The following is a 26,685-nucleotide window of genomic DNA, read 5'->3' as shown; positions in this document are numbered from 1 at the left end:
GGCCAGCAGGTCAAGTCTTCATGCTCCAGGGAGCGTGGTCTTGCACAGGACATTCCTGTTGGAGACTTGATTTTAAAAGAGCATGAATTAAAGAATAGCACAACCCTACAAGAATTGACACTTCCTTATAAGTTTACATAATTTTTTCCCTTAAAATTAAGTTTGTAAAATATGCTTTTTGGTTTTCCAGTAATACTTGCCACAGAAATGAACAAGGTGAGGAGGAAAGACCTGGTGATACAATGCCATCAGATGCCAAAGAAAAGTTAAAACTCCTCACCTTGTTTCCTCTAGCAAAGAAAGGAATGTTTTCACGAAAAACAGTCAAACGTGACTCAAAGACTGCTGAAGTCCAAGATGGTAAACACGCAACCAATTGTTTTAAATGAGTTAAACTTTCTAGGCCTAAATTAATTATCCATGAAAGACTGTGTAAGTGATTGTAGAATCAATACAAGTCAGCTTTGGGAAGGAAGAGAAAAATAATAAATGCCAAAGGCCTGAAGAGGGACAACTATTGCCTGCATTTTTAAAGAGAATAAAACATGGTAGAAGTGGAGCCTGAGAATTATTGGCAAATTTAACAATGTCTAGCAAATTTCTACAATAAATTTTTTAAACAACAATTTTTTTTTTTTTTTTTTTTGGTGGTGCTGGGGATCAAATTCAGGGACTTGTGCTTGCAGCGCAAGCACTCTACCGCCTGAGCTATCTTCCCAGCCCTAAACAACAATTTTTTTTAATGTGTGGTACTGGATGAACCCAGGGGTACTTTGCCACTGAGTTATATTCCCCAGGCCGTCTTATTTTAAAAATTTGAGACAGAGGTCTCCCTAAGTTGGCAAGACTGGCCTTGAACTTGCATCCTCCTGCGTTGGCCTTTGGAATTTCAGTCATGTGTGGCCATGCCCAGCTAGTTTTAGTGTGTGTGTGTGTGTATGTATGTATTCCAAAGGATTTCCAGATATAAATTCCTATCATCTTCAAATATAGATAGTTTTAGTTATTCCTCTCCAATTTGAATGTGTTTTAAAAATGTTTTACTTAACATTTTTACATGTTATATAGCAGAAGAAATACAGGACCTGTTCTTATACTCATCAGACTGAAAGTGGTAATACTTTCTAACTTGTTCCCTGTTTCTTACTGTATTTCTTTCCAGTTCATCATTTTCACTGTAGTCAGAATGATTTTGTGTTAGATAGGGTTTTATTTTTTTTTATTTTTGTAGTACTGGGAATTGAACCAAGAGCCTAATGCATGCTAGGCAAACACTCTTATCACTGAGCTATGTGGTTTTTAGTTCTTATTGTAAACCACAGATAACTTAAGAAAAAATTAAAAATACATTATGGAGCCAGGTATAGTGGCATAACCTATAATCCCAGTGGTCTGGGAGGCTGAGTCAGGAGGATGGCAATTTCAAGTCCAGTCTCAGCAACTTAGTGAGGCCCTAAGAAACTTAGTGAGACCCTGTCTCACACACATAGTCTTTGCCCATTCTATTTCCATGCCTGGAATTTCCTCTTTGTTTTTTCTTTGGTTAAGACTTTTCTATTCTGACAAGCAGAGTGAGTTGCTTTAAAATTCCATTATTCATATGTCTTTTTTTTTTTTTTTTTTTTTTTGTGGTGCTGGGGATTGAACCCAGGGTTTTGTGCTTGAGAGGCAAGCACTCTACCAACTGAGCTATCTCCCCAGCCCCAATTCATATGTCTTTGTGGTGGTGGGGCGTGAACCCAGAGCCTTGCAAAAGCTAGGCAAGTGTCCTACCAACCGAGCTACATCTCTACTCATTATTCATATATTTTTCTTAGTATTTGGCACATTTATCTATCTCCAGGTACACTGTGTGCTGGTTAAGGGAAAGGCATCCTCATTTTAAAATTCTTAGTCTTTAGCATAGTGTTAGGCATATAGTTGAAAAGATAAATTAATCTCTAGCAACTCTATTAGGGAAAAACTATTTTAAAACAGATTTTACATGAGAACAACTGATACACTAAAAGATTAATGAACATACCCAAGGTCATACAGCTATGAAGCAGTAAAGTCAGGAATTTGAACCTAGGTGGTCTTGCTGTAGAATAATATTAAAACAATTTCATAGTGACAGCTGACATACTGAAATAGTGTCCATAAGCTAAAAATATTATTATTGGTGATTGTTTGCAGTGATGGGGGTTGACATATTTTTATTAAATATATTTATGCTTACAGCTGCAACCCCCTGCCCCACCCCTGTCCCCACCCCCTCCCCCCAAAAAAAATGGAGGAGAGAAGGAATAGGCAGAGAAAAGATTCAATGCTGGGTGAATTATCAGAGATTTTGTCCCTAATGAGTTTCCTCAAACATTAATTGAGATTTTGACTTTAAGCTTTTGTAATTAGGATGAATTTACCTACCCATCAAGGTAGGGAGTTCAGGTTATTATAATCTAATTAGCTGAGTTTACAAATAAGTATTCACAAACTAAATTCAAAATAAAATAAATAAACTCTGCAATCTGGTCTGGTCAGTATAATACAAAGTGGAGATTTTCTTTGTAATTGTCCTTATATCCATTGGTACTATGTGGAACTCTCTCTTTTTTGGCGGGGTGGGATTGAACTCAGGGGCACTTGACCACTGAGCCACAGTCCAGCCCTATTTATTTTTTTTTTTGTATTTATTTAAAGACAGGGTCTCACTGAGTTGCTTAGCGCCTCGCTGTTGCTGAGGCTGGCTTTGAACTGGCGATCTTCCTGCCTCAGCCTCCTGAGCCGCTGAGATTACAGGCGGGCGCCACTGTGCCCAGCTGTAGAGGGCTCTTTCATTGGGCCACTGCCTGCTTCTTCCTGTGGGAGAAAGGACAAAATGTCTATTTATCAGAGCTGCAGATGAAAGTATTTCTTTCTTCCCCCTCCCTCCGCACTGTGGTCATTCACATGTAATCTTAATTCAACACTTATTGAGTACCTAATGTATATTTGGCATAAAATGGTGGTCCCTATGTTCAAAAGATTTGAAGTCTACGGTATAGAAATTGATCAAAGATTGGAGTTCTTTGAGTATAGGCCCAGATATCAGGTTCCATGTCAGTGCCCCTTACCTTTCTTTCACCACTGTTCTCTTCTCAGGCTGTTCTCTGGCTGTCCTGCCAGTGGAATTCAGTCGTCCCTCGCCTATAAGAGCAACTCAGTGTCTGAGTCACCACAGCTGAACCAGTGCAGGAAGACCACTTCTCCTTACCCAAAAGCTGTGGAATGCATTGGAATCCTGCAGAGACAGATGGAGGAGCAAACTCCAGGTCCCCAGAAAGCTGGGTGCTTTCAAGTCTCAGGTCAGACTTTGAGGCGCCCGGTGCAAACAGGCGAGTTGTCTTTTACCTAATTCAATAGGCTTGGTTTTCCCTGAGGGCACAACCCTCTGGACTGATCACTGCTCTTCACTGCCTCACCTCACTTTCCCAGTGCTTTAATCCAAGTTCCCCGCCCTTGTCTGGTAGCTATCTTCAGTCATCTTGTGGGTCCCCTTCTCTGAACTCCTAGAATCTACTGCATCTGACACACTTCACTGCCTGGCCTGTGCTGGTGTCACACAACCCCGTAAGCCTGGGGACCCTCCTACGTCCCATTCCACCTGCCTCACAGATGCACAGTAGCCCTCCATCATCTGCTGGAAAAATTCTTCCCCACAGCGGAGGAGTTTCTCAGTTCTATGCACCAGGAGTAGCATCCACTGGGGTCACTGGCCTGGCACCATCCCCGCCACACGGAGCCATAGCTCCAGAATGCTCTCTTCGGAGTGGTAGGGTCTGTCTCTGGCGACCGAATAGAATCAGCGGAGCCCCCACATGCAGCCTCCAGTTACACCGTGGGAGGCCTCGGTCCCTGAGCTCTGGAGCAGCCGACAGATGCCTTAATTCTCCAGCGGGGGCGTTTGTCTCTTCTTTCTCTCATGCAGGCGGTGGTTGGGTCGTCTGTGGCAACAACTACGATAGTCTCTTCCTCTCTAGTGGGGTCCCCTATCCGGCACGCTACAGTGACAGCTTCCAGCTGCCTCTTGGTCTCTCCCTTTTGTAGAGAAGACTTCAAATTTTTCCCTTGTGGGGACGCGCCCAACCCCAACTCGGTCGCCCACCGCTCTCCTCGGTGACCACAACCCATTCCAGACCTGTTACTCCAGGTAGGGCGTGTCGTCCAGGGCGAACTTTCCGCGAGATCTATCCCGATGACCTGTCTTCCCCTAGTCTCCTATACCCATCTCTGCAGCCGCCTTTCCGCCCGCTTCTTAAAACGCGCGGCGGAACCGGGGGCTGGGACCTCTGTGCTCAGGCTTTTACTTGGATTCCGGCACCTGATGGAGCGGGGGGTGGTAGTCAGCGCACGGCCTAGGGGTGGATTAGTGGCAAGCGAGAGAGGGTCGTGCACTGGCGCACCGCTAAATTCTGGCAAGCCCAGCCCTACGCCCAAAGCCAGTAGACCCTGGCTCCGAGCCCGCCCATCACCCGCCCTCCCACCGCCTCCGCCGGGGCGCGCAGGCCTACACCCCTTCCTGGGGAAGCAAATGGTCCCTTCCAGGCGGGTGGCCATGTTGCTCTAATAAAGCGGGAGGGGCGGCGGCGTGGGGGGGAGCAGATGCTGCTGGCTGCGAGCGGGAGCCGGGCGCGAGCAGAGCGCAGCCGCGAGGGACGCGCGGGGGAGGCGAGCCGGAGCCCAAGCGCTAGCAGCAGCAGCAGCAGCCAGTGTCGGTCGAGAGCGCCCAGGCGGAGCCGGAGCCGCAGCCGCAGCCGCGATGGCCGTGGCGGTGGGGAGACAGTCTGTGAGTGCTGGGGCCTCCTTTCCCTCGCGCGCTGCTGCTCCAGCGCCGGGTGGTCTTGAATTTGGAGATGGTGAGGGTGGGGGCTACCGGGGAGCCGGGCCGGGGTTCTGGACCGTGGCGGCTCTGGCTGTGGGTGTGTGCATGAATTTGGGCGCGCGTCTGGGGCTGTGGGGAGGTTGAGGAGCCCAGAGGCTCAGATCCTACCTGATGCAACAGTGTATCTCCTCGTCGCGCCCCTATTCCAGAGATATGGAAGAAAAAGGACCCTCTCTGTGTTCCCTTTAAAAGGGTTCTTTCTGCCGCGGCATTTCTCGGCTACCTCCCTCTCTCCGCGCACACCGATTCCCTCGTGACGGTCGAGAAAGGCGCCGGGTGCCGGGGGTTTCCTCTCGGCTCCCCCGCGCCCAGGGGCAATCAGGGCATGGGAATTGTGAACCGAAGCGCTGTGTCACACGGTTATAGAAGCGGGTCAAAGGGGTGGGATTTCCGTGGTGGCTTCTCCCAAGCATTGTGAGATCCGGGACACCCTCAGGCACCCACCCGGGTGACCGGGCCCTGCCCAGGATGTGGACAAAGCCCTAGATATACACATAAAGTTTTCAGAAAGGCTCCCTTGTTGGGATGGGTGGAAGTACTTAAATGCTCTGCGGCTGGAAGGCTGGGGGCGGCGGGCCGAAGAGGCGGGGACGCGAGGAAGAGGAAGGGAAGGCGGGTGCGCGGAGAATCGAGTGCCCCACTGGCTGGAGGGAGAGTGGATGCCCCTGCCCTGAGTTTGTGGGCCAGGGGTCCAGGTAGAGGCTGCGCCTCAATGCAAGAGGCGGTTTGTAACTCAGGACCCAGCCCGAGGGGAGTGGGACTTGGAGGATGCGGTCAGTGGCTGCTTTACATCCCCGGCGTGAAAGCGGGAGGGAAGAGGCGGTAGCAGCCTTTCCTTTTTATTGAAAGGAGCCTAGCCGGGTGGAGAAGGCGGAGTCCTCTTTCTTTCTCTTTCCCTTTTTCTGAGTGGATGTTCAAAGACCACTTTTGCCTTGCTGGCTCTGCGGGTGCCTCGGGCGAGGTCTTTCCTGGTCTACCTACCTCCTCTTCCTTTTCTCCTCTTTACCTTCGCACAACTGTGCAGCTGCAGGTGGTGGCTTGAGAGATTTCGTAGGTGTAGACAAAAGTCTCACGGAGATGCTGGAAGCTCAGAAACCTCAGAATGCAAGGCCAGGCTTTCAAACTCAAGACTCTTCCCCTGTACTCCTCCCTGAGACCACGCTGGCCTTTTGCACCCCTAGCTCCGGCCCAGGAGGAAATTCAAGGAGTTTCCCTTCTGAGTTCTACCTAGGTGTATTTTCAAAATGCCGGGGTTTTTTCAAAATTTTTTCTCATGGTCAGAAAATGTACAATGGTCACACCAAAGTGCAACTGTGGGTCTTTTAGGCCTTTTGAACTCTACTATTTAATGATACACTTTTAAGAATTCTTTCTCTTGCACGCAAACTGTGGCCTTGCTAATTAGCGGACATTGTTGTCACTGAGGGAATTTGCATAATCTCTGAACTAATGTCTGTATTTTTCTGATGAGGAAATTGAGGTCCATAGCCATCAAATTTATCTGGTTATTCCCCCACCCCCTTCTTATCAGGGCACAGATTCAGAGAACTAAAATAACAATATCTGCTTTAGATAAATTGGCAAGTGTCTTGGAATGCAAATATTCTGTGCAGGGGGTGTATTTTTCAGTAACACCTATTACTGGTGCATTCTTGAGGGCTGGGGGAAGTAGAAGAAATAATTTGCTGCACATTTTTCTATAAATTAGTTAGTTCATATATGTCAGTTAAATAGGAACAATATGTGGATTTTAAGATTTAGTTGTGTGGCCTTAATCATATCCAACACCAGGTCTGCCCACCATATGTGAGTTGGAGCCCCACGGAATTCTTGTGTAAGAACTCTCATTCAGATAATAGAGGAGATTTAAAAAAAATAAATGTGTACAGAGGAAGTTACTGCTTTCTGAACATTCCCTGTTGTCATTGGAATTAAAGTTAAATTACATAAATTTAAAAATGGAATACCTTTTTCCCCCTGACTTGTATGAATAATCAGGAATTGACTACAAGTTTGAAAAATCTCTTAATACATTACAAAAAATGTGTGATCCCATTTCCAAGAAATTGTTGAACTGATACACTTTTTTCTTTGGGTTACTCTTTTAAATGGGGTCTCTGTAGTTGTGCCTAAGAACAAATTTAGTGAATGCAGAAGATTCTCTAAACCCAGTTCCAGGGGATCTGCACTACATCTTTTAAGGTTAGAATTCTCTGCCCCTCCAGTCTCCGTATCTATTCTATGTTTAACAAAAGAAAGGAGAAGTTTTTGAGAGAAAAGAATCACTCCAAAGTTGATTTATATGGGAATGGATCTGCATAGTTACTCCTTTAGAATTAATTATATTTTTTGGTGGGGGGGGGGTACTGGGGATTGAACTCAGGGGCACTTGGCCTCTGAGCCACATCCCCAGCCCTATTTTGTATTTTATTTAGAGACAGGGTTTTATTGAGTTGCCTAGTGCCTCACTTTTGCTGAGGCTGGCTTCGAAGTTGTGATTCTCCTGTCTCAGCCTCCCTGAGCCCCTTGGATTACAGGTGTGCAGCCACTGCCCCTGGCTTAGAATTAATTACTTTTTTAAAAAAGTTGTTTAGGAAAACACAAGGTATCTCCTTTTCCTACAAACTACCTCTCCCATCTGTACTAAAGAAAAATTCAGTTGGAATAATTGGCCCTCAGTTTTAGACATGTTAGTGTGATCTCAAAGTAAATACATTTTCATGGGGAGAAATGTTTATATGTCAAATGTAGTATTTTCTGTCTTATGAAATGGCTATATTCAATTACAACCAATAACCTCAAGACTAAATTCAAATATGTTTCTTAAGTGAATTTGTTGTTGACTGTAAAATGAAATCTTCAGTTTAATATGATATTGTTTGTTCCATTTGAAATTTTCGTCTCTTTTTCATTTAACAACTGATCGTTTTAGGGCTTGGTCCTGAGAAAATCCTGAAACACATGTGCTGTTTCCAGATTGTAACTGATAATTAGCAAGAGCATTTCCCTCCTAGGGATGTGTCTACATTTTGTATGAATTAGCATTTTTGCCTCTGCATCCCAGGGCAGCAATTATCTTGATTTTAAACAGCACATGGCAATTACTTTACCTGGGAATCAGGGTTTTTGTAACTGATCCACTCCCTCTTAAGGTTTGGTATTCATCAAGTTTTAGATTTTAAGAGTCGAAAAGAACTTTAGAGATCATTTGGTTCAGTTTTCTCCATGCAGAGGTAGTTCTTACTTGATTCCTAATGAAAGATATGCTTAAACGTTTCCAGTGGCAGAAATTTCTTTATAATATCCTTCTGGAAATTTGTTTTAATTGCTCTTTTATCTGTTGTTGAGACAAAAGAAATGGAAAGCCAAGTTCACTATTTGCTCACTAATACCATTATTGAGGATCTTCTATGTGTCAGATACTGTTTTGGGTGTTGGGGATTCAGTAGTGGAGAAGAAAGATATTTCCTTCTTTCCAGGAACTTTTATTTTCTGAGATATTTAATAGCCCTTTATATTAAAGTGATAAACTTCAGTGGTCTTTGTAAACTAAGGAGAAAGGGAATTAGGCACAAATTACCGAGTCAACAGTTATGGTTCAGGTAAAGCTTTCATCTGTCTGGGAATCATTATAGACAGTACCGAAAGATATGGTATATCTTGAACAGGGTATGGTGTGGGGGGACTGTGTGTGAGAAAGTACTGAAAAAAATGTTATTTTTCCTTATTACAAAATTGACATTTCTGACTTGAGGATGTGGCCTCAGATGGAGGGCTCTGGCTGGCCCTCCATCTGAGAAAGATTAACAGAACTGAAAAAAGTCTAAGGAAGGGCCATCTATACCATAAAGGGGCTGTCCTGTAAGGGGTGGGGGGGCTTTTAAAGATTAAACTTCTTTAGTTTGGGATATAAATTATATATGTGGAGCCTCTACAGGTAATTATTAAGGAATGCAAATAGTATTTGAAGTGCAGTAATCCTTTTTAAATATTTTGAAAGCTGTAGATTAATTTAAAAAAAAATTTAAATTTTTATTTATGTGGTGCTGAGGATTGAACCCAGGGTCTCACGCATGCTACGCAAGCGCGCCACCTCTGAGCCACAGCCCCAGCCCTAATTTTTTTTTAAATTTTAAAAATCTTCTTAAAAATGATGTATATACCCTACAACAAAAAACATACCTAAGGAATTGGTTAAAAAAACAAAACTGTCCACGTCCCACCATCCTGATATAACAACCCCCTTAGATTGCTGGTTTATTTTCATCAACATTTTGAGGTTTACTTCAATAAGAATAACCCATCTTGTGTGAACTGGTACTTAGAAACCAAGCTGTGTTCTGGATGGGACTGTCTGCACATTTGAGCACTCCCATAGTAGAGGAAATAGATGCTTAGTGTTGGACCTGGGCCACCCTGTGTCTGTCCAGACAAATGAATGAATGATTGTGGGACTCTGCTATTTCCATCATTTGGATGGCCTACTTTAATTGATTGCCAAAAGGCCACATGATGCCACACTGATAGTGATCATGAGGTTTGGAGTCTGGAGTAGTCTACAGGGATTTCTACGCCTGTTTTTTCTCTTTATAGGACCTAAAGCTTAGTTGAGGTAGAGGCCACTTTTGGATTTTATCATTTTACTGAGATCTGTCTTTCATAGTCTTGGCTAGACCTGTCTCAGCTGGGGTCTCCAAAGCCTGATCCATTATTTAAACAAAGACACAGCCCATCTAAAGCTTCTATTCTTTTCCCCAAGGAAACTACTTTACAATATAATTGATGCTTCCCCCTCCCTCTCTTTTTAAAAATCTAGATTGACAGAAAACTCCCTTCCAACTCAACAATACCTCCTGACCTACTCAGGCCTTGCTGGCAACCCATCAATGCAGCTGCTGTTGAACATAAAAAACAATACTTGGGCTAAGGTGATAGAGACAGACTTCTAAAAAAGAATTTGCTGGTGATCTAAAAGAAAATTTGCATTGTCTCATTGTCTCAGTCCTGGCCTGAGTTAGAAATCAGGAATCTTCCTGTTCCCTGATATGACTAAAGCTAAGGCACTAGCCACCTCCACCTTTTTTTTTTTTTTTTTTTTTTTTTTGGATCAGTGCCAGCGAGTGTGAGCACATTACTCAAGTCACACATACAGGAAGTCCAGCAGACACATGTTGTCCATCTGCTGAACTGTGACCCTGTGGGATGAAGTGTGGTATGTCAATAGGGGATACAGGCTGAGGTGGAGATGTGTGAAAATGTCATACTCCCCAAAGAACAATTTTGGTGTCAGTCGTGGTGGCACAGGCCTTTAATCACAGCTACTCCAGAGGCTGAGGCAGGAGGATTGCAAGTTCAAGACCAGCCTCTGCATCTTACCAAGACCCTGTCTCAAAATAGAAAATAAAGAGGTTTTGGATGTCACTCTGTGGTAAAGTGCCCAGTACTAGTAGGGGGAAAAATAAAAGAATAACAGGCACCCAACAAATGGGACTTTGTTCTTGCCCCCCGCTTTTTTACCTTTTCTAATTATGCAAAAGGAAATAAAAATATATATAACATAAAATTTACCTTATTTTTGTAAGCAACATTCCTTTGTGAAGAATTTATGGGTTTCTTCATTTTTTTTTTTTTTTTGATAGAAGTTGAGTCAAAATAATATAGATAGGTTAGAAACTGGAAAAAAAACCCATTAGAAATCATTCTTGGCTTTTTAATGTATCTGTTTTATTAGATATTATCTGCATTTTGTGTGCAGTGTCTGAGGTAATATCCCTGTTGCTTTCATGAAATCTCTCTGAAGGATGAGTAAACAGTTGGACTGAAAGAGGAAAGCCAGGTAGAGAGGTGTCTGTGGAGAAGCATTCCAACCTAAGGGAACACCGTGTGCAAAAAGCTCTGAAAGTGAGGAAAAACCTCTTAAAGAAATCCAGTATAGCTGGGACATCAGCATTCAGGCCTGGGTAAGAAGGTAGACAGACAGGATGCTGGGGATGTGCAAGAGACTAGATCATGTGCACTCTTTACAGCTGTGTATTCACTTTGTTACTCTTTGTATCTTATTCATCCCCCACCCTCCTCACCCCCTGAAAAAAAAGATCTCTGATTCTTGGAATTACTTGGTGGAAGACATTAAAAATCTGTAGAGTCCTTATTCTTCACTGCTATAAAGGGGAATGAGGAAGGATCAGGGAAATTGATGGCTTTCATGCCTGTACTGAGCCCCCAAAGAATAGAGAAAGCAAAGTCTGAGGAAGGACACAGAGAAGGAAGAGGGGTCTAGACAGCAAATGACAGTATCGCTCCATTGTCTAGTCTAAACGCACTGATCCCTTCCTCAAGATATAGAACTAGAAATTCTTATTTTCCAGACTCTAAAGAAACTGAGCCTGAAGTGTGGAGCTCGGAGAGAATGGCAGAACTCTCGTGGTTGCAGGTTGAATTTCAAGTGGCAGGTCAAAAAGGAACTGGGGCTGGGTATAGCTTATTAGAAGAGCACTTGCCTGGCTGGGCAAGGTGGTTCACACCCATAATCCCAGTGGCTCAGGAGGCTGAGGCAGTAGGATTGCAAGTTCAAAGCCAGCCTCAGCAGCTTAGCAAGGCCCTAAGCAATTTAGGGAAACCCTGTCTCAAAATAAAACATAAAAAGGACTGGAAATCTGACTGAATGGGTAAGTGTCCCTCCTGGCATACCCCAGCCAAAAGAAGAAGAAGAAGAAGAGCACTTGCCTAGCATTTATGATGCCCTGGGTCCAACCCCTAGCATTGCAAAAAATAAAAAGAAAAACATTGGACCCTATGAGAAAAAGGTTTGAAAGCCAGAGTTTTCTTAAGATTTCAGGCCTTTTTCATTCATCTCATCTCGGTGTACACTGTGTACTCATTTCATTTCATACCAGCATAAAATTAGTGACTCTCTTTAAGGATGCCCTTTAAATTCACTCAGGTCTGCCCCCCCCCCCCCCCTATGAAGAATTGAACCCAGGGATGCTTAACCACTGAGCCACATTTCCAGCCCATTTTATTATTTATTTTGAGACAGGGTCTTGCTAAATTGCTTAGGACTTCGTTAAGTTGCTGGGGCTGGTTTTGAACTTGTGATCCTCTTGCCTCAGCCTTCTAAGCCACTGGGATTATAGGCATGCACCATCTTTCCTGGTTTTTGAAATTTAAAAAAGTGGGGAGGGTTTGACAAAAACCTTTGTGTATAGGAAGCCTATTTAGCATTTTGATTTTTTAAAAAAGTATATTTTTAGTTGTAGATGGACATAATATCTTTATTTTATTGATTTATTTTTATGTGGTGCTAAGGATCAAACCCAGTGCCTCACACGTACGTGTTAGGCAAGCACTCTATTACTAAGCTACAACCCCAGCCCTAGCATTTTGATTTTTTTCGTTTATTCAAATTGCTGCCAAGAGGATCATGTCTCTGTGTCCACTCAAAATACTTGAAAAGTAATATAGACAAGAAAAATAAGGTATGAATAAATTGTCGCTTATCTAATCTGGTTCAGCCTATTGGAAAAGCTTGGCTTTGGAACCAAATGCTCTTTCCAACATGCATACAGATCTATCATCTATATCAGTCAGTTGGGCTAAATTATGTTGCAGTAACAAGTTGACCTTGAGGTTGGTGGCTTACACAGCAAAGGTTTGTCTTTCAAGTTCTTGTTTGCTCCATCTTCTGAGGTCTATTCCATGTTACATTGATACCGGGGCCTAGTCTCAGAGAATATCCTCTGTCTGCATATAGTTAGTCTGGTGTCAGAGGAAATAGAGACATGCTGGACCCTGAACTGACTTCAATGGGCCAGAGTAAATGGTCGCTTGTAAATTCAGCAGCATGGGGATGGGTACACTTCTTGCGAAGAGTGGCGAGCTTGAAGAGAGCTATGGGGGTGGGGAAGTAAATCCTTTTCTAGTGAGAGGTGTTTTGAGCGATAATCTGTAGACTCTTGCATCCTAGTCAAGAAATCTGTGAAGCCAAGGGGATTGATGGATCGATTGATTGTTGCTCAGAATTGAACCCAGGGCCTTGAGCATGCTGGGTAAGCCCTCTACCACTGAGCTACTTCCTCAGCACTGTTTTAGAATTTTTTTCTGTCAATAATGATTTTTCTCACTCTTTTTGTCTTATTTTGGTTCCAGCTAGACATAATAGAATGGTGTGTGTGTGTGAGAGAGAGAGAGAGACAGAGACAGAGACAGAGACAGAGACAGTGAGATAGAGAGACAAAGAAGTTAAAGAGAGATGAGCAGCCAGAGTGAACTAAAGTCTGAGAGTGATTGCTCCGATGGTTCACTGTTGATAGCTGCCAGGGGCATCATCACCAAGGGGTGACCTTCTGAAAGACCTTCTGTACTGCTCCCACTCCCTGGAGGCTCCAGCTTGGGACTGTACTCTCTGGGAAATGGTTGTGAGGCCATTAGGACTTCCAGATGCTTGACAGAATTATTTCCCTTGGGATGCTTCCAAATTAGACCTTTCCCAGCCTGTCTGTCCCTAAATGCAGATGCCTCAAATGACTCCCTTCTTTTGCTTTGTTTTCTCTCTGCTTAGAGGCAGTAGTATACAGCCCTTTGGTCAAGAATGTGGGCTCTGGAACTAGTCTGCTTGAGTTTCAGGGTATTGGCCAAGCTCTATGACCTTAGGCAAGTTACTTATCTGTAAAATAATAACAGTACCTTCTACCTGCTTCAAAAGAGATAGAGATTAAATGGGTTAGTATACATGAAGTGCTTACACTGGTACCTGGGACATTGGCCTGCCATGAAAGTTAGTTATCCAAATGCTGAAATAATAACTGCTTTATACTGAAGATTGTGTTCAACCCAAACTGCCACCCCCGCACCCCAGTAGGAACCCAGCTTCCCCTCCTGTACACTGCAGTGCGCAGGGCCCTACTTTTCCAGTCAGAGCACATCATCAAGGCATGCATCAAGCATTCCTGCTGTGAAGCCCTGCCCTCCATCTGGGCTTTGGTGATTTTTCTTTCTTTGAATTCTTACAGCAGTGTTTACCTGCTTTTGTGTCACACACACTGCTCTGACCGCCCCCCCCCCCATTTTCTTTAAGATGTCTTTTGTAAATAAAAAGGAATTATCAAGTATAGTTGTGAACATTAAAAAACAAACTCATTGCCATAAGCAGTATGCTCTAAGCCTTAGCCACTTTCACGCATTCTTAGTCTACATTGCCAGACTTAAAGGAAGGGACTCTGTTGTGTACCTTGCCTAAATAGTTGACTAAAGAGGTGAAAATTCATCCTTCACAGCAATTGGGCAAGACTTGTATTGGGTGCAGTTTGTTTTGGCCCCTCTTCCTCACAGTTCACCTTTTTATTACATTTTTTGCTCTGTGAACTCAGGTAGCGGTAGACCACAGCTCCAATTTTTGCCTCAAGTTTTACTAAAGCCCTTGGTTCTGTTTAGCTGTTCTGGCCTCTGTGCATATCTGAATGTCCAAAGGAGTTAGCTATCCTATGGGGCAACTCTTGAATGATGGGGCATGGAAGCTTGTGGGTAAATACTTCTTCACTTCTGTCACTAAGTTGGACAGTTTTGAGGTAGGGGCACGTGGCTTCTGAGAGTTCCCGTGGACCTCAGCCCAGTCAGCATGGAGGCCCTGAGCCTCCAGGATCCCCTGAGAATGAGATCTCCTCCTTGACTTTTTGAGTCTTCCCTGTCCCCATTCCTTTTCTTTTGAGTTAGTTCTCCAAATAACTGCATGAATGCAAGGCCTCATCCTAAGTCCTTGTATTTTAGAGAAACCTAGAAGAAAACCCCTTGTTTTCTAGTTTGGGGCTCTTCTTTTACCTTATACAAATAACGGAGTATGAACATACCAGTTTTATAACATACCAGCTACTCTGCATGTTTCAAAAAATGCTCAAAATAAACTGATCTTTTACTAGATTTTCACTTCTATTTATTGGAGGGCAGACTTCAAACTTTTGTACAAGTTAGACTCAGAAAAGAAAAAAAGTTGGAGGAGGCATCACCTAAATTTTTCTATGATTTTCACTTGTAGTTTTTTTAAAAATAATAACCTTATTTATTTATATTGATCCTAGTGCCTCACATGTGCAAGGCAAGTGCTATACCATTCAGCTACAACCCTTGTTTCTAGATCTTTTTTTTTTTATGCCGTAGATGGACACGATACATTTATTTATTCATTTATTCATTATGTGGTGCTGAGGACTGAGCCCAGAATCTCACACATGCTAGGCAAGCACTCTTACCACTGAGCCCCAGCCCCAGCCCTCATTTCTAATTCGTAACACTGTGGATAGAAGTGCTGGCTCTGAGGGTTTGGTGTGTACTTTGTTTAATTTATCCATTTCAAGTCAATTACATTTTTACATTCTAGAAATTAGATACAGAGTGAATGAGTGAAATGTGGTTTTGATACATAAGCTGCAGACTTGGGCCAAAGCTTAGAACTGCCTTGAAAGAAATCAGAAAAAATTTGGGGTCTATACTGCATATACAGATTGGAAAAATGAAATAATTCTCAAGACAATCTTAATTAACTGATATTGAATAATTTTAAGAATCTGGATTAATTTAACTGTCAGTCCAGGTTTTTTGGATGATTTTTCAAATGGTTTGTTCCCTTTGTTTTCTGTCTCTATCTCGCTCCTTTTTTTGGGGGCGGGGTACTGGGGATTGAATTGAGGGGCTCTTTGTCACTAATCTGTCTCCAGCCCCTTTTAGTTTTTATTTTGAGGTTGAGTCTCACTTAATTGCTGGGGCTGCCCTCAAGTTTTCCATTCTTCTGCCTCAGTATGACTCGCGTAGATGGGATTACAGGTTAGCTGGGACATAGGTGTGTGCTACCAAGCCTCGTGATCTCTCCTCTTTGTAGAAGCCTACCTAGAGGCAGTTTCTGAGAATGTAGATCCTTGGAAATGACATAAACCATGCTGACTCATTCTCAAAATCTCCCCAAATTTATCACCTGTGCTCTCAATTTTTGAGGCACTTGGTTTGAATTCTCTTGTGTGGGCAGGCAGTCTAAGACACATCATTTGGACTATTGCAACAATTTGATTGTTTAACCTGTTAACATACCTCTTTGTTTTTAAAGTCTTTCTCCATCCTTAAGTCAACATCTTAATCACTTTTTCCCCAAGGGAATGTTGGATGGTCCACATTTGAAGCAGTTTTATCTCTGAGCATTCCATAAAGGTTTTTACTTGTTGGTAGTCAAATTTGCCCCATTCTGAAACCAAAATTCCTAGGTATTTATGGACTTAAAGCAGGAAATTAAGATCAATGTCTCAGCCATGTAAATTACTAATAACTAATTTGCTGCCACCAGCTGTAGCTCCAAAGCTAACTTTAAAGCTGTGTGGATGAGGAGCTGCTTCTAACTTCGGTTTTATATCCCAGTTAAAGCTGGGAACTGTGAGGACTTTTGTTTTCTTTATATGGTGGAGATTTAGGAGGCATATTGGGGAGCCCAGATGCTGCTAAATATTGCTGGATCTTTTTATTGAAGCATTTGTGTTATTGTTCCTTAGTAACTTTACTATTTCCTGTTCATTAAGTCAATAAACTTTGAGCCCCAGCCAGCACCTTGTAAGAGTGAAGATGTCAAAACTATTTTTCTTCTCATTCGCCTACCACACCAAACCAGATCCAAAATCTGTCTTTTGCAAATGGATCTCCCTATTACTGAGATTCAGAATCTTAGAGCTCCAGTTCAGGGGTGAGTTTTCAAACTTATTTGTCTTTCCTACTTCATATCTTACCTCATTCATGATTGTGCCTCATCAACCAGTCTGATATTTGAGGATCTTCTTCCTGTTGCCTCTGAGTACCAGGGATCAAACCCTACCGCCTTGCACATGGTAGGCAGGTGCTCTACCACTGAGTCACATCTTCAGCCTATTTATTTATTTGTTTATATTTTATTGGTTCTTTTTAGTTATACATAGTAGTAGAGTCTATTTTGATATATTTATACAAGCATGAAATATATCTTATTTTAATTAGGATCCGTGTCTTGTGGTTGTACATGATTTGGAGAGTCACTGTGGTGTATTCTTATATGTACACAGGAAAGTTATGTCAGAATCATTCCACTGTCTTTCCTTTTCCTATCCCCCATCCCTTTCCTTCATTCCCCTTGTCTAATCCACTGAACTTCTATTCTTGCCTCTCTCCTGCCTTTTTGTTTTTTGATACAGTGCTTTGTTAGGTTGCCCAGCCGTCTTAGAACTTGCCATCCTTCTGCTGTAGCTGCTCAAGGAATTACAGATGTGTGACACCACACCCCATTTATTTGAGGACCTTCAGAGTTTTTAGCCTTGTGCCCTATGTTCTTGGAAAGCTTCCAGTGTAGTAGGTGATCAAAAACTAAGACTTAGATAATGTTCAGCTTCCATGACAAGGCGGTTCTGCAGGCTCTCTGAACCAGTGTTCAGCCCTTGCCTTTCTCTTAGATAGTAAGTGTCCAGAACTTGTTTAGCATTTGCAAAGGATGGGTCCCATTTTCTTTTCCTTCCCCATCCTGTCCCCTTTTATAATGTAATTTTAGGAGTACTTGAAAGGAAATCTTTGCTTTGCCTCTCTCCCAGGCTACCATTAGAAATTTATTCTTTTGGTTTAAAGCAGAGATAAAAAGGGCACACCAAAGGGAATTGGAAAGTTGTATCAGAATCTGAAGGGAATGTTTTCAAACTCTGCCAGATTAATTTGCACTCTTCATTCCCTCTACAAAACACTCTGACTGCCCACAGCATGCTAAATGCTTTTGACTAGTAGACTAGCATTTTATCCTAGGGCACACAAGCATTTCTGTACCCACCAACAGAACTGCATGCTTACCACATCAGTTGTCTGTTTTTAAACCTGCTTGTGCCAGTTGTAGATATTATCATAATTGCATAATTTAATTTCATGTTCTGTAACTATGAAATAAGTGCAAGTATCAAGTTGCTGTTAAATATAGATGCTTTGGAAAGATTTGGTAAAGGTGAGAATTTTGCTGCAGTAAATCTCTTGTGCACTTAATATAGGTAAGATAAGTATAAAACATTGGAGAAAAAATTGTAAGGATCTAAAAAGAGTCTACACTCAGATTGCTTTGATGAAAAGATTTTTAAATTCTTCACTTTAAAGCAACAAACTGGAAATCATAGATGATGTCCATGGATTTGGGCTGGAAAGACACCCTTGTTGAAATTCCTCTAACCCATTGTGATGAAAAAGCTTTGGCCCTTTGTCAAAAAATTGGTGAATGGATGCACATTAGCAGTTTCAAAGTAAAATCAAATGGTTACGTTATGACTGTTTTAAAAATCCCAGTGTTTGAACACCTTTCAAGATAAATTGCTCAACTCCAGGCTGTTGGATAAAGGGACTTCTAGTTAAGGAAACAGCCATCTCTCAGCCTCTGCTAGCACGTGTGTCCTCTGGTTGAGGATCATTGCGTGGATGGAGCTATCCCCACATGGGTAAATGGGGGAAAATGGTTGAGAATTACTTGTTTTGTCCTGGGTCAAGATGCAAATATCTCTCTTGCCTTATTAAACTTTTCTTTACACCCTGATGCAAATGATTGTCAGGGCCTTTGTGTGTGTTTGTTTTCTGATACCAGCTTTAGAGACAAAAGGATGCTAAAAATATCACTTGTTTTATCAGTTTCTTTTAGATTAGTCCACAATAAAGGGACATTCTGGTTGCAAAATAATCTCATTTTGATTTAGTGGTCTTTAAGAATACTTTCTCTGAGATTCTCTGTATTCAGTTTGGAAAGGAGAAACTATCTCCTATGTGAAGATGAAAAGCCAGGACTGCAGTCTTGGTTGTTAGCGCCTCTGGGTTTTTTTGCATTCATTCAAGTGCCTTCCTATTGGACTCAAATGGTACATTTCAGCTTTTAACCTTGGTCAGTTTGTCATCATTTAATTTTGAATGTTAACCATGAGAAATTGTTTAAAAAAGCAAGTAGAGGGTTATTTTTCTACTCCAAAATGAAGGGAGTGGGAGGAGAAATCTTAAATTGGAAGATGAAACGTGTGATTTCTCCATTTCTCAAACTAAAACTGGAGTAATTTTCAGGTTTTTTCATTTTCTTTTCTTTCTTTTTTTAAATCTACTTCTGGAAAGTTATTGCTTACTTGCATATTGGTTTTGCCACTAAACTCATTGTACACACTGCAGTGATTTCCTAATTGAAATTGTGCAATTCCACGTTTTTTTTGTGATTAGATTTCAGAGGAAAAAGTTTATCTTCATGGGGCTAGTGGCTACCATATTGTATTGCACAGCATAGCTTTAGGAATATAGTTCAGAAGTATTTAATTTATAGCCTGTGTTTTTGCCCCCCCCACCCCCCCATATAGTGGATTGAACCCAGGGGTGCTTAAAACTGTAGAGCCACATTCCCAGCCCTTTTTAAAAACTTTTTTCTTTTGAGACAGGGTCTCACTAAGTTGCTTAGGGCCTTACTAAATTGCTGAGGCTGGCCTCAAACTTGCAATCCTCCTGCCTCAGGCTCCCAAGTTGCTGGGATTACAGGCATCTGCCACTATGCCAGGCTCTCTCTCTTTCTTTAGAAAAACTTTTTTTATTAATAAAAATTCCTAACATATACAAGAGATATGGATATAATGAAGACTTTCATCCCATCATCCAGGCTAATTATCAATTCTTGGTCAATCTTAAAGGTCTGTTTCCCATTGCCTCTAACCCCTTCCTCCCCCTTTTCTCATATTGTTTTTGGAATAAATCCCAGGCACAATCTGATTTCTTTTTAAGAGCCAAGATGGTGACCTGGAGGAAAGGAGAGAATGAATAGTGTTAGGAAGAGGTATTCAAGGATCATCAAATGTATCTGTGATTAAAAAAATAAAAAAGGAAGTATGGTAGTAAAAGTTGTGATTGGCAAAGATAGGTGTGGCAAAGATAGACATGTGATGGTCTGTATGCTTAAACTATTTCGTTACCATATCATAATAATAAAAAGTCAAGTTTGGCTCAGATGAAACAGTTACTGTGCCAGGCCTCATTTACCTGTGCTTATATTGAACTTGGGTCTTATGCATAATTTAAAACACTTAAATATCATTCATATGCAATATTTATCATTGAGCTTTATTGAATGCCAGCAATGCTATAGCATCATGAAGACTTTAAAAAAGCTGAGGATCATTTTTTTTTTTTTTTTTTTTTAGCCCAGAGACAAGCAGCTTGATTTGACCTCTATCGAGTGATCAAGTGCTTCTTGATATGCACACTTGCTAGGCCAGCTGATTAGTTGGTTTAAAACTAGGAGTTCTTCCTACTTAGTTTTTAAAGAGGTGGATTCTTCTGACCTCTTGAGAACAGAGATGTTATGTCTGGGTCTACTCGTGGTGTTGTAGATACTCTCGTTGGAGAGAAGGGCTTTTGTCATTGACAGTACAAGGGAGTCATTTAGGAAATTTTGTCTTTTGGGATGAGAATTTATGCCTATTACTGATAGAGGATATTATAGGAAATGTCTGTTTATTTTCCGTCTGTTTATTAGCAAAAGCCCTTGTAGCAAGGACATTTTAGTCATGTGGACACAGTGAAGGAAATAATGCTTGCACCAAGGATATTTAAAAGTGCATTTCTCCTCACAACATAAAGCAGGAATCATCACTGTGCTTTTGTCATTGAATTTTGAAGCTAATAATGATTTTCTTCCTTATGATAGAGTGCAGAATATGTATATTCTAAATTTGGAACCCTGTACTTGGGATCTCTCAATTGAAGGGGAATGAATGTGTGATAGTCAAAGGATTTTATATCATCAGAAATGCTCCTAGGTCTTGGCTAAGCTGTTCTATTGATGGAAAAAGATAATATGCTTTAGAATAAGAGCTAAATTGAAAATTTCAGCAACATTCTGGACCACTGCAAGCCTTCAGGTGCAAGAGGATGCTGGGTTTTTTTGTTTGTTTGTTTGTTTTTAAAATGATCACATCTCCAGCAGATTCTACCTTTTGGGTTCTCTTAGCCTTTTGTTAACAATGTTTCTGGGAGGCAGGGCAGGTCTATGTCTAGTTTCATCATCTATGTTGCAGTTTAGTCCAATTTACTTTATTCCATTGTTAGTGGAGATAGTGAATATTTGGATAGCACCCTATGTTAGTTAGCTTTCTGTGACTGTAACAAATACCTGAGATGATCAATTTATAAGAAGAAGTTTTATTTTAGCTCATTGTTTCAGAGGATCCATATGTGATTGTTTGGCCCCTGTTGTTTTGGGGCCTGTGATGAGGCAGTATATCATAGTGGGGAGTGCATAGTGGAGCAAACTGCTCACTTTGAAGCAGGAATGTAAAAGAGAGGAAAAGGTGACTGGCGCCACACTATCATCCTCAAACACTTCTACTAGACTCCTCTTCTTAGAATGTTTCCATCACAAAAGTTTCCATCCCAATAGTGCCAGGCTGGGGACTAAGCCTTTAACACATGGACCTTTGAGGCACATTTGAAATCCAAACTATAGCATATCTTAGATATTAATGCTGCCACATCAATCAAGATCTATGTCATTTTTTGTTGGGGATTTTTTGGTGCATGCCTGTAATCCCAGGGAGTCAGGAGGCTGAAGCACGAGTATCACAAGTTTGAGGCCAGGTTCATATGGGTAATTTAGTGCAAACCTGTCTCAAAATAAAAAAAAAATAATAAGGACTGGGGGTATAGCTCAGTGGTAGAGTGGCCCCGATTTCAATCCTCAATACCATCTGCATCCCCCAAAGATCTGTGCTATTTTTGCAAGTATTATTTCCATGAAATGAGGTTTTTTTTTCCTTTTTCTTTTTTGGTAGTATGGGGATTAAACCTGGGGGCACTCTATCACTGATCCTCAGTCTTTATTTTATTTTGAGACAGGGTCTTCTTGGCCTTGAACTTGTGATCCTCCTGTCTTAGCCTTCGAAGTCACTGAGATTACAGGCATGTGTCACTACACCCAGAGAAATGAATCTTCTTATCTCCACTTGACAAGAAACATTTGAATCCATGGGAGGGCTAAGAACAAAATTTAGGAAGATGTTTTGTCAAATCATTTATGCTGTCCTTTTCATGCAGGGTAGAGACAAGAAACTGTTAAGGCTTTTAAAATGACTATGACCTGATTAGGCAAATATAGCAACTATTTTCAGTAAAGAGGGCACAAGATCAGTTTTAGCAGTTTTTTTTTTAATGTATTAAGTTTATACGTTTTGAAATGCTTTTATAATAGACCAAATTTAAATTCAGTAATAATATGTCTTGAAAAGGAAAATAAATTTATCGAATTTAGACCTCAATTAATGCTTATACTTTAATACAGCTAGAAATATGCTTAATTTGATGTTGTTGTAACATTAATAATAAAAATTTACATATTTTCTTTAAAGTAGTTAATGATCAATGGCTCCTCAGATTTTGGTGGACTTCAGTTTGGTTCTGAATTAAATTATTGATGGTATGGTAAGATAGTAAATGAGTCAAAAATCAAACCATCTTTGACCAAGGTGAACTTCATTATTTAGCTGTTTTTTTTTTTTTTTCTTCGTCTAATTGAAAGTCTAATTTTTGATATAATTATCAAGCATGGAATATATCTTATCCTAGTTAGAGTCCCATTCCTGTGGATGTACTATTTAGATGCTTTATTTGAAAGAGAAAAAGTACCCAAAAAAACAGCACTCAGATTCTTTAGACCACTGTGACTGTGCTAGCATTCGCCACCTTTTGGCCCTGGCTAGAGTCTATTGATTCCATAGTTTTCAATTTTTCTAGAAAGGATGGACATTCAGAACTTGAAGTGAAATTTCTCCATCTGAAAATTTTGGCAACACTAAATCAAATATTTGAAAAATACTGTGTGGATCATATAAACATGTTTGTGAGCTAAGTCTGCCAATTTGCAATCTGATTTCCATTGGAAAAAATTCATTTTTATTTTTCTTGTGTTTCAGTGAAGAAACCATTAAAAACTTTTGGTATGCCTTTTAGAACGCTTTAAAATTGGAACAATTAAATCATTTGTGTGTGTGTGTGTGAGAAAAACGTACTTGTTTTTGAAATAGAAGTAAAGCAAATACTTGAGCTCTGATTTCAAAGAGTATATAGGTTGTTCAAGGGCAGCATAGAAACCTTCATATTGTCTCCTTAACAGGATCTCTCCAAACAGGTTTGGGCCTTAGAAGATCAAATTGGGATAGGGTGACATGCAGGTGAGTGGGACTTGCACAGAGAGAGGGAGGGAGGGGTTATGGAATGTGGTAGGCAAGCAAATGTACCTCTGCAAAAACATGTCCTATATATAGTCAAGGAGTTAGGTTTTTAATTTTTGGTTGAGGTCCAATGACAGTTAATAGCTGTTCCTACAGGCTGTAAATTATTTATGAATTTGGCAACATGATCATATAAAATGCAAGTAGGTATAGGTAGAATAAGTTCTGTTTCCAAATTCCAATAAATTGTTAGTGCTAGAGCCAGAAGGGACTTCAGAGGTCACCTAACCCAGGGCCTTCCTTTAATATGAGGAATCTGAGACCTGGGAGTTAAGTTGAGGTTTAAAGAGCTCATTATTAACCCTTCCCTGTTCAACAGGAACCCAACACTCTTCTTTCTTTTCCTGTCTTCTGCCTATAGAGAAATACTATTTCATCTCCCTGCTGGGGGCTGGGGGGTATCTTCCAGGAACTATTGAAAACAGAGAATATTGCAAAAACCAAAGAGAGGTGTTTAGTAAACAGACTATTTATAAAGCACCTTCCTAAGAGTTTGATTTGTCCTGTCTTTCTAATTATTATGACATTTTTATTGATAAAATTTCTGTTGTTTTTGTATGTTTTGATACTTTCTTTCCAAAAGTATACTCTTTCATAGTGTTTCTGTGCACGAAAGAAAGAAAGAAAGAAAGAAAGAAAGAAAGAAAGAAAGAAAGACAAAGAAAGAAAACAAAACAACAAAAATCACCCAGGCCTTTAACAGAAGGAAAAAAGGTGGGGGAACAAATAGCCTTTAAAGCTTCAGAATTTCCTAGTAGTGGGTTGAATAACACGGAATAGTTAATTTAGCTACTTCCAAACTTTAAAAATAGTTTCATATGAATCAAAATAGTAGCTTAAGCCACAGGGCAATAAGGAGTATTGGGTATTGGGGTATCTTCCTATTCTTAAAGATACCCTTGGTGTTTTATGGGGTCATTGACTATTCAGCCCTCTGAGTTTATCCTGCTCAAACACTGTTACACTGAAGCATTTTTATTGAGAGACGTGGGATTGAAAGTTAATGGTTTTGAGTTCACTTGTGGAACAGTCTTCCTCTCACGTGTTGTGTTTGGCTTGAAATACCTCCCTTGCCTTGAAGAAAAGACTCCCCAGCCAACGTTAGATGCTGGATTTGTTTTTAATTTTTTGGGCCAACAGAAGCAAGTTGGAAAAAGAAGTGCTGCTTCTTATGCTTAGTCTTGGTCAAGAGCACCATGGTTTGACATGCAGTTATTAACATTACAGGTTGGGCTGAGGGACTCAGATTCTTGAAAACATTGCCTTGTTATTGTAACTGCAAAACAGTTCTGATTTGCAGAGGGTTGATAAGGCCCACAGAAAACAATATCATAAGCTTTAGACTTTTTCTTCTTCTAGATTTCCAAATCAAGTCCATGGAATGAATATCCACTTGATTAAATCAACTTTTATAAAAAGGAGTGGTATTTTAGCATTTGGGTAATTATAAAAATATGTATAATAAAATAAGAGATATTTGAGCTTAACTTTGTGAGTTATGGAAAATTTTGAGATGTCACCATCTCTGAATCATATTTCAGGCCCCTAAACAAATAAAGTGAATCTTTGACTTTAGGTATTGAGTCAAATTAATAATTAATAAATGTATGCATGCTCATTTTTCTCAAGAAATTAGAAAAGAGAAATCTATATCCAAAAATCCAATCAATAAGAGTAAGCCAAATTACCAGCTTCATGTTTCCATAAAGATCAGAGTGGACCACAGCTGAATAAACATAACTGAAGACCCTCACAGACAACAGCTTGGAAATGGGATTTTGCTCTACTTAAACCAGACTTTAATTCAGAGGTTAGGTAGAAATTTACTTCTATCATTTTCAAGCCCTTTCTGATTAAATTTTAATTAAAAAAAATCAGATGATTTACTCTAGTTTTTGGAAAACATTTTATGATACTTTTATTCAAACTGTAGAACTAAACAGCCCTTTTGTTTCTTTTGTTGGTATGAAAGATTTTCCCAACTACCCCTCTTTCCAATTCTCTGTGTGTGTGTCTGTGTGTGTGTGTGTCTGTGTGTGGTGCTGAGGGTTTAACCCAGGGCCTCACACATGCTAGGCAAGCACTCTACTGCTGAGTTAGGTTTGCAACCCTCTTTGTATTTCATTTTGTGACAGGTTCTTGCTGTTGTTCAGCTGGCCTCAAAACCCTTAATCCTCCCACCTCAACCTCTTAAATAAATAGGTGTGTGCCACTGCCTGGCTTCCCTCCTTATTTATTGTTGTTAAAATGCCCTTTCCATACCATGTTCCCTTCAGCATACATAAAGGCTGAGTTCCCCAGTGTGACACCTGTGCCCTTCCGTAACTCCATACCTTACTGCTGATCATTCCAAAGAAGCTATTGGCAGGGCCCTGTTTGTGTTCCCCTTCTCTGACACCTCTCTTTGCACAGCTCCTCAGTGCCTTTCTCCTGGCCTCTTCCTATCCTCTTATACCTCCTCTTCCTTCAAGACGCTCCAGGCAGGCTGGGGTTGTGACTCAGTGGTAGAGCACTTGCCTAGCACCTGTGAGGCATTAGGTTCAATCCTCAGCACCAGATTAAAAATAAATAAATAAATAAATAAAGTGGGGAAAAAAAAAAAAAAAAGTCTCTAGGCTTCTTTGCTGTCTCCTTTACCTAGACAGAATTAGGAGGACTAGTTTTCTGAATTCCCATTTATCTTATTTATCCTATGATAAACAGATACCTTACTGCACTATAATGTTTTCATGCCTTAGTCATTTTTGCCTTTTAAACATAGCATCAAGTGGCTGGCACAAAGGAGTTATTCAATAAATTCTCCAAAATCCAAAATAACTGCAATACAGGCTCAGGTCTCTTCCTAGGCAGAGTAACTTAATCAGCAAGAATTACTGTGGCATAATATCCTAGATGGAGATTACTGGACAAAGAATTTTATTATCTGCTAAATTTTCTCCAGGAATTCTCACAGCTATCAGTATTTAGTGGCTGAGCATCTGACAGCAAGGGACTTTGGAGGACTGGCCAAGCACATGCAGTGGGCTTAAGATTTCGGTTTTCATTTTTCCTATTTCTAGTCTTGATCTGCTTTCTCTCAGTCCTGGTTTACTCCAACCATACCACTTGGAGTTGACAGTGTAATCTGATTTGTTTCTGTTAATCAGAACATACTGCAGTGAGTAGATAGGCAGGCTTGGCAAATGGCATAGGTATTCTCTTTGATGCCATATTTAAGGTCTTCCCTTGGGCTTGTGTTTCCTAATAATTGAAATTATATGTGTAGCAATGAGTCCTGAAGCAATTTTGTTTGAAAATTAAAGGGTTTCTTTCAGTATTTTTATTTTCATTGCTTAATTACCTTCCAGAGAACTACCAACAAGATTGATGAAAGCTTTAGAAATAATAGTGTGAGAGATGGTTGATTATTCCTAGGCATCTCTGTCTTCTGACAATAGGGCTAGTAGGGTCTGCAAGATGAATGAGTATTCACATTTTAAAATTTTGTATATGATATCTGTATATCTTATATAA

The 26,685-nt window shown here is 40.8% G+C and overlaps 1 protein-coding gene and 2 long non-coding RNA genes across 15 annotated transcripts in view; 2 read left to right on the top strand and 1 right to left on the bottom strand.

The window, feature by feature from the left end:
- The window catches only part of SEPTIN11 (septin 11), a 137,202-nt gene that overhangs the window by 44,336 nt on the left and 66,181 nt on the right, over positions 1-26,685 (top strand). For 7 of the 10 annotated variants that reach the window (XM_079154304.1, XM_079154303.1, XM_079154301.1 and 4 more), the window contains exon 1: positions 4,609-4,804. In XM_079154304.1, the coding sequence (XP_079010430.1) occupies positions 4,778-4,804 (27 nt within the window). In that variant the 5' untranslated portion in view covers positions 4,609-4,777. Of the gene's footprint in view, positions 1-205; positions 361-4,608; positions 4,805-26,685 lie in introns of those variants that run through there. The other 3 variants (XM_079154305.1, XM_079154298.1, XM_079154306.1) reach the window with 1 other exon arrangement.
- On the bottom strand, positions 2,657-8,839 carry LOC306670001. Of its 4 annotated transcripts, none has more exons than XR_013766287.1 (4): positions 4,157-4,550; positions 3,736-3,803; positions 3,093-3,259; positions 2,657-2,838 (listed from the first exon to the last, which is right to left on the bottom strand). It is a non-coding gene; the product is annotated as an uncharacterized lncRNA (long non-coding RNA). The 4 variants fall into 4 exon arrangements; XR_013766285.1 differs by lacking the exon at positions 4,157-4,550 and adding an exon at positions 5,009-8,839 and having other exon boundaries at positions 2,663-2,838; XR_013766288.1 differs by lacking the exon at positions 3,736-3,803 and having other exon boundaries at positions 4,157-4,540.
- On the top strand, positions 16,998-23,856 carry LOC306670003. Its single transcript, XR_013766290.1, has 2 exons — positions 16,998-17,119; positions 17,150-23,856. It is a non-coding gene; the product is annotated as an uncharacterized lncRNA (long non-coding RNA).

The sequence above is a fragment of the Sciurus vulgaris genome (assembly GCF_902686455.1).
Source record: "Sciurus vulgaris genome assembly, chromosome: 9".
Classification (NCBI taxonomy): Eukaryota; Metazoa; Chordata; class Mammalia; order Rodentia; family Sciuridae; genus Sciurus; species Sciurus vulgaris.
The sequence above is the reverse complement of the archived record's forward strand: the minus strand, read 5'-3'. Positions and strand labels throughout refer to the sequence as shown.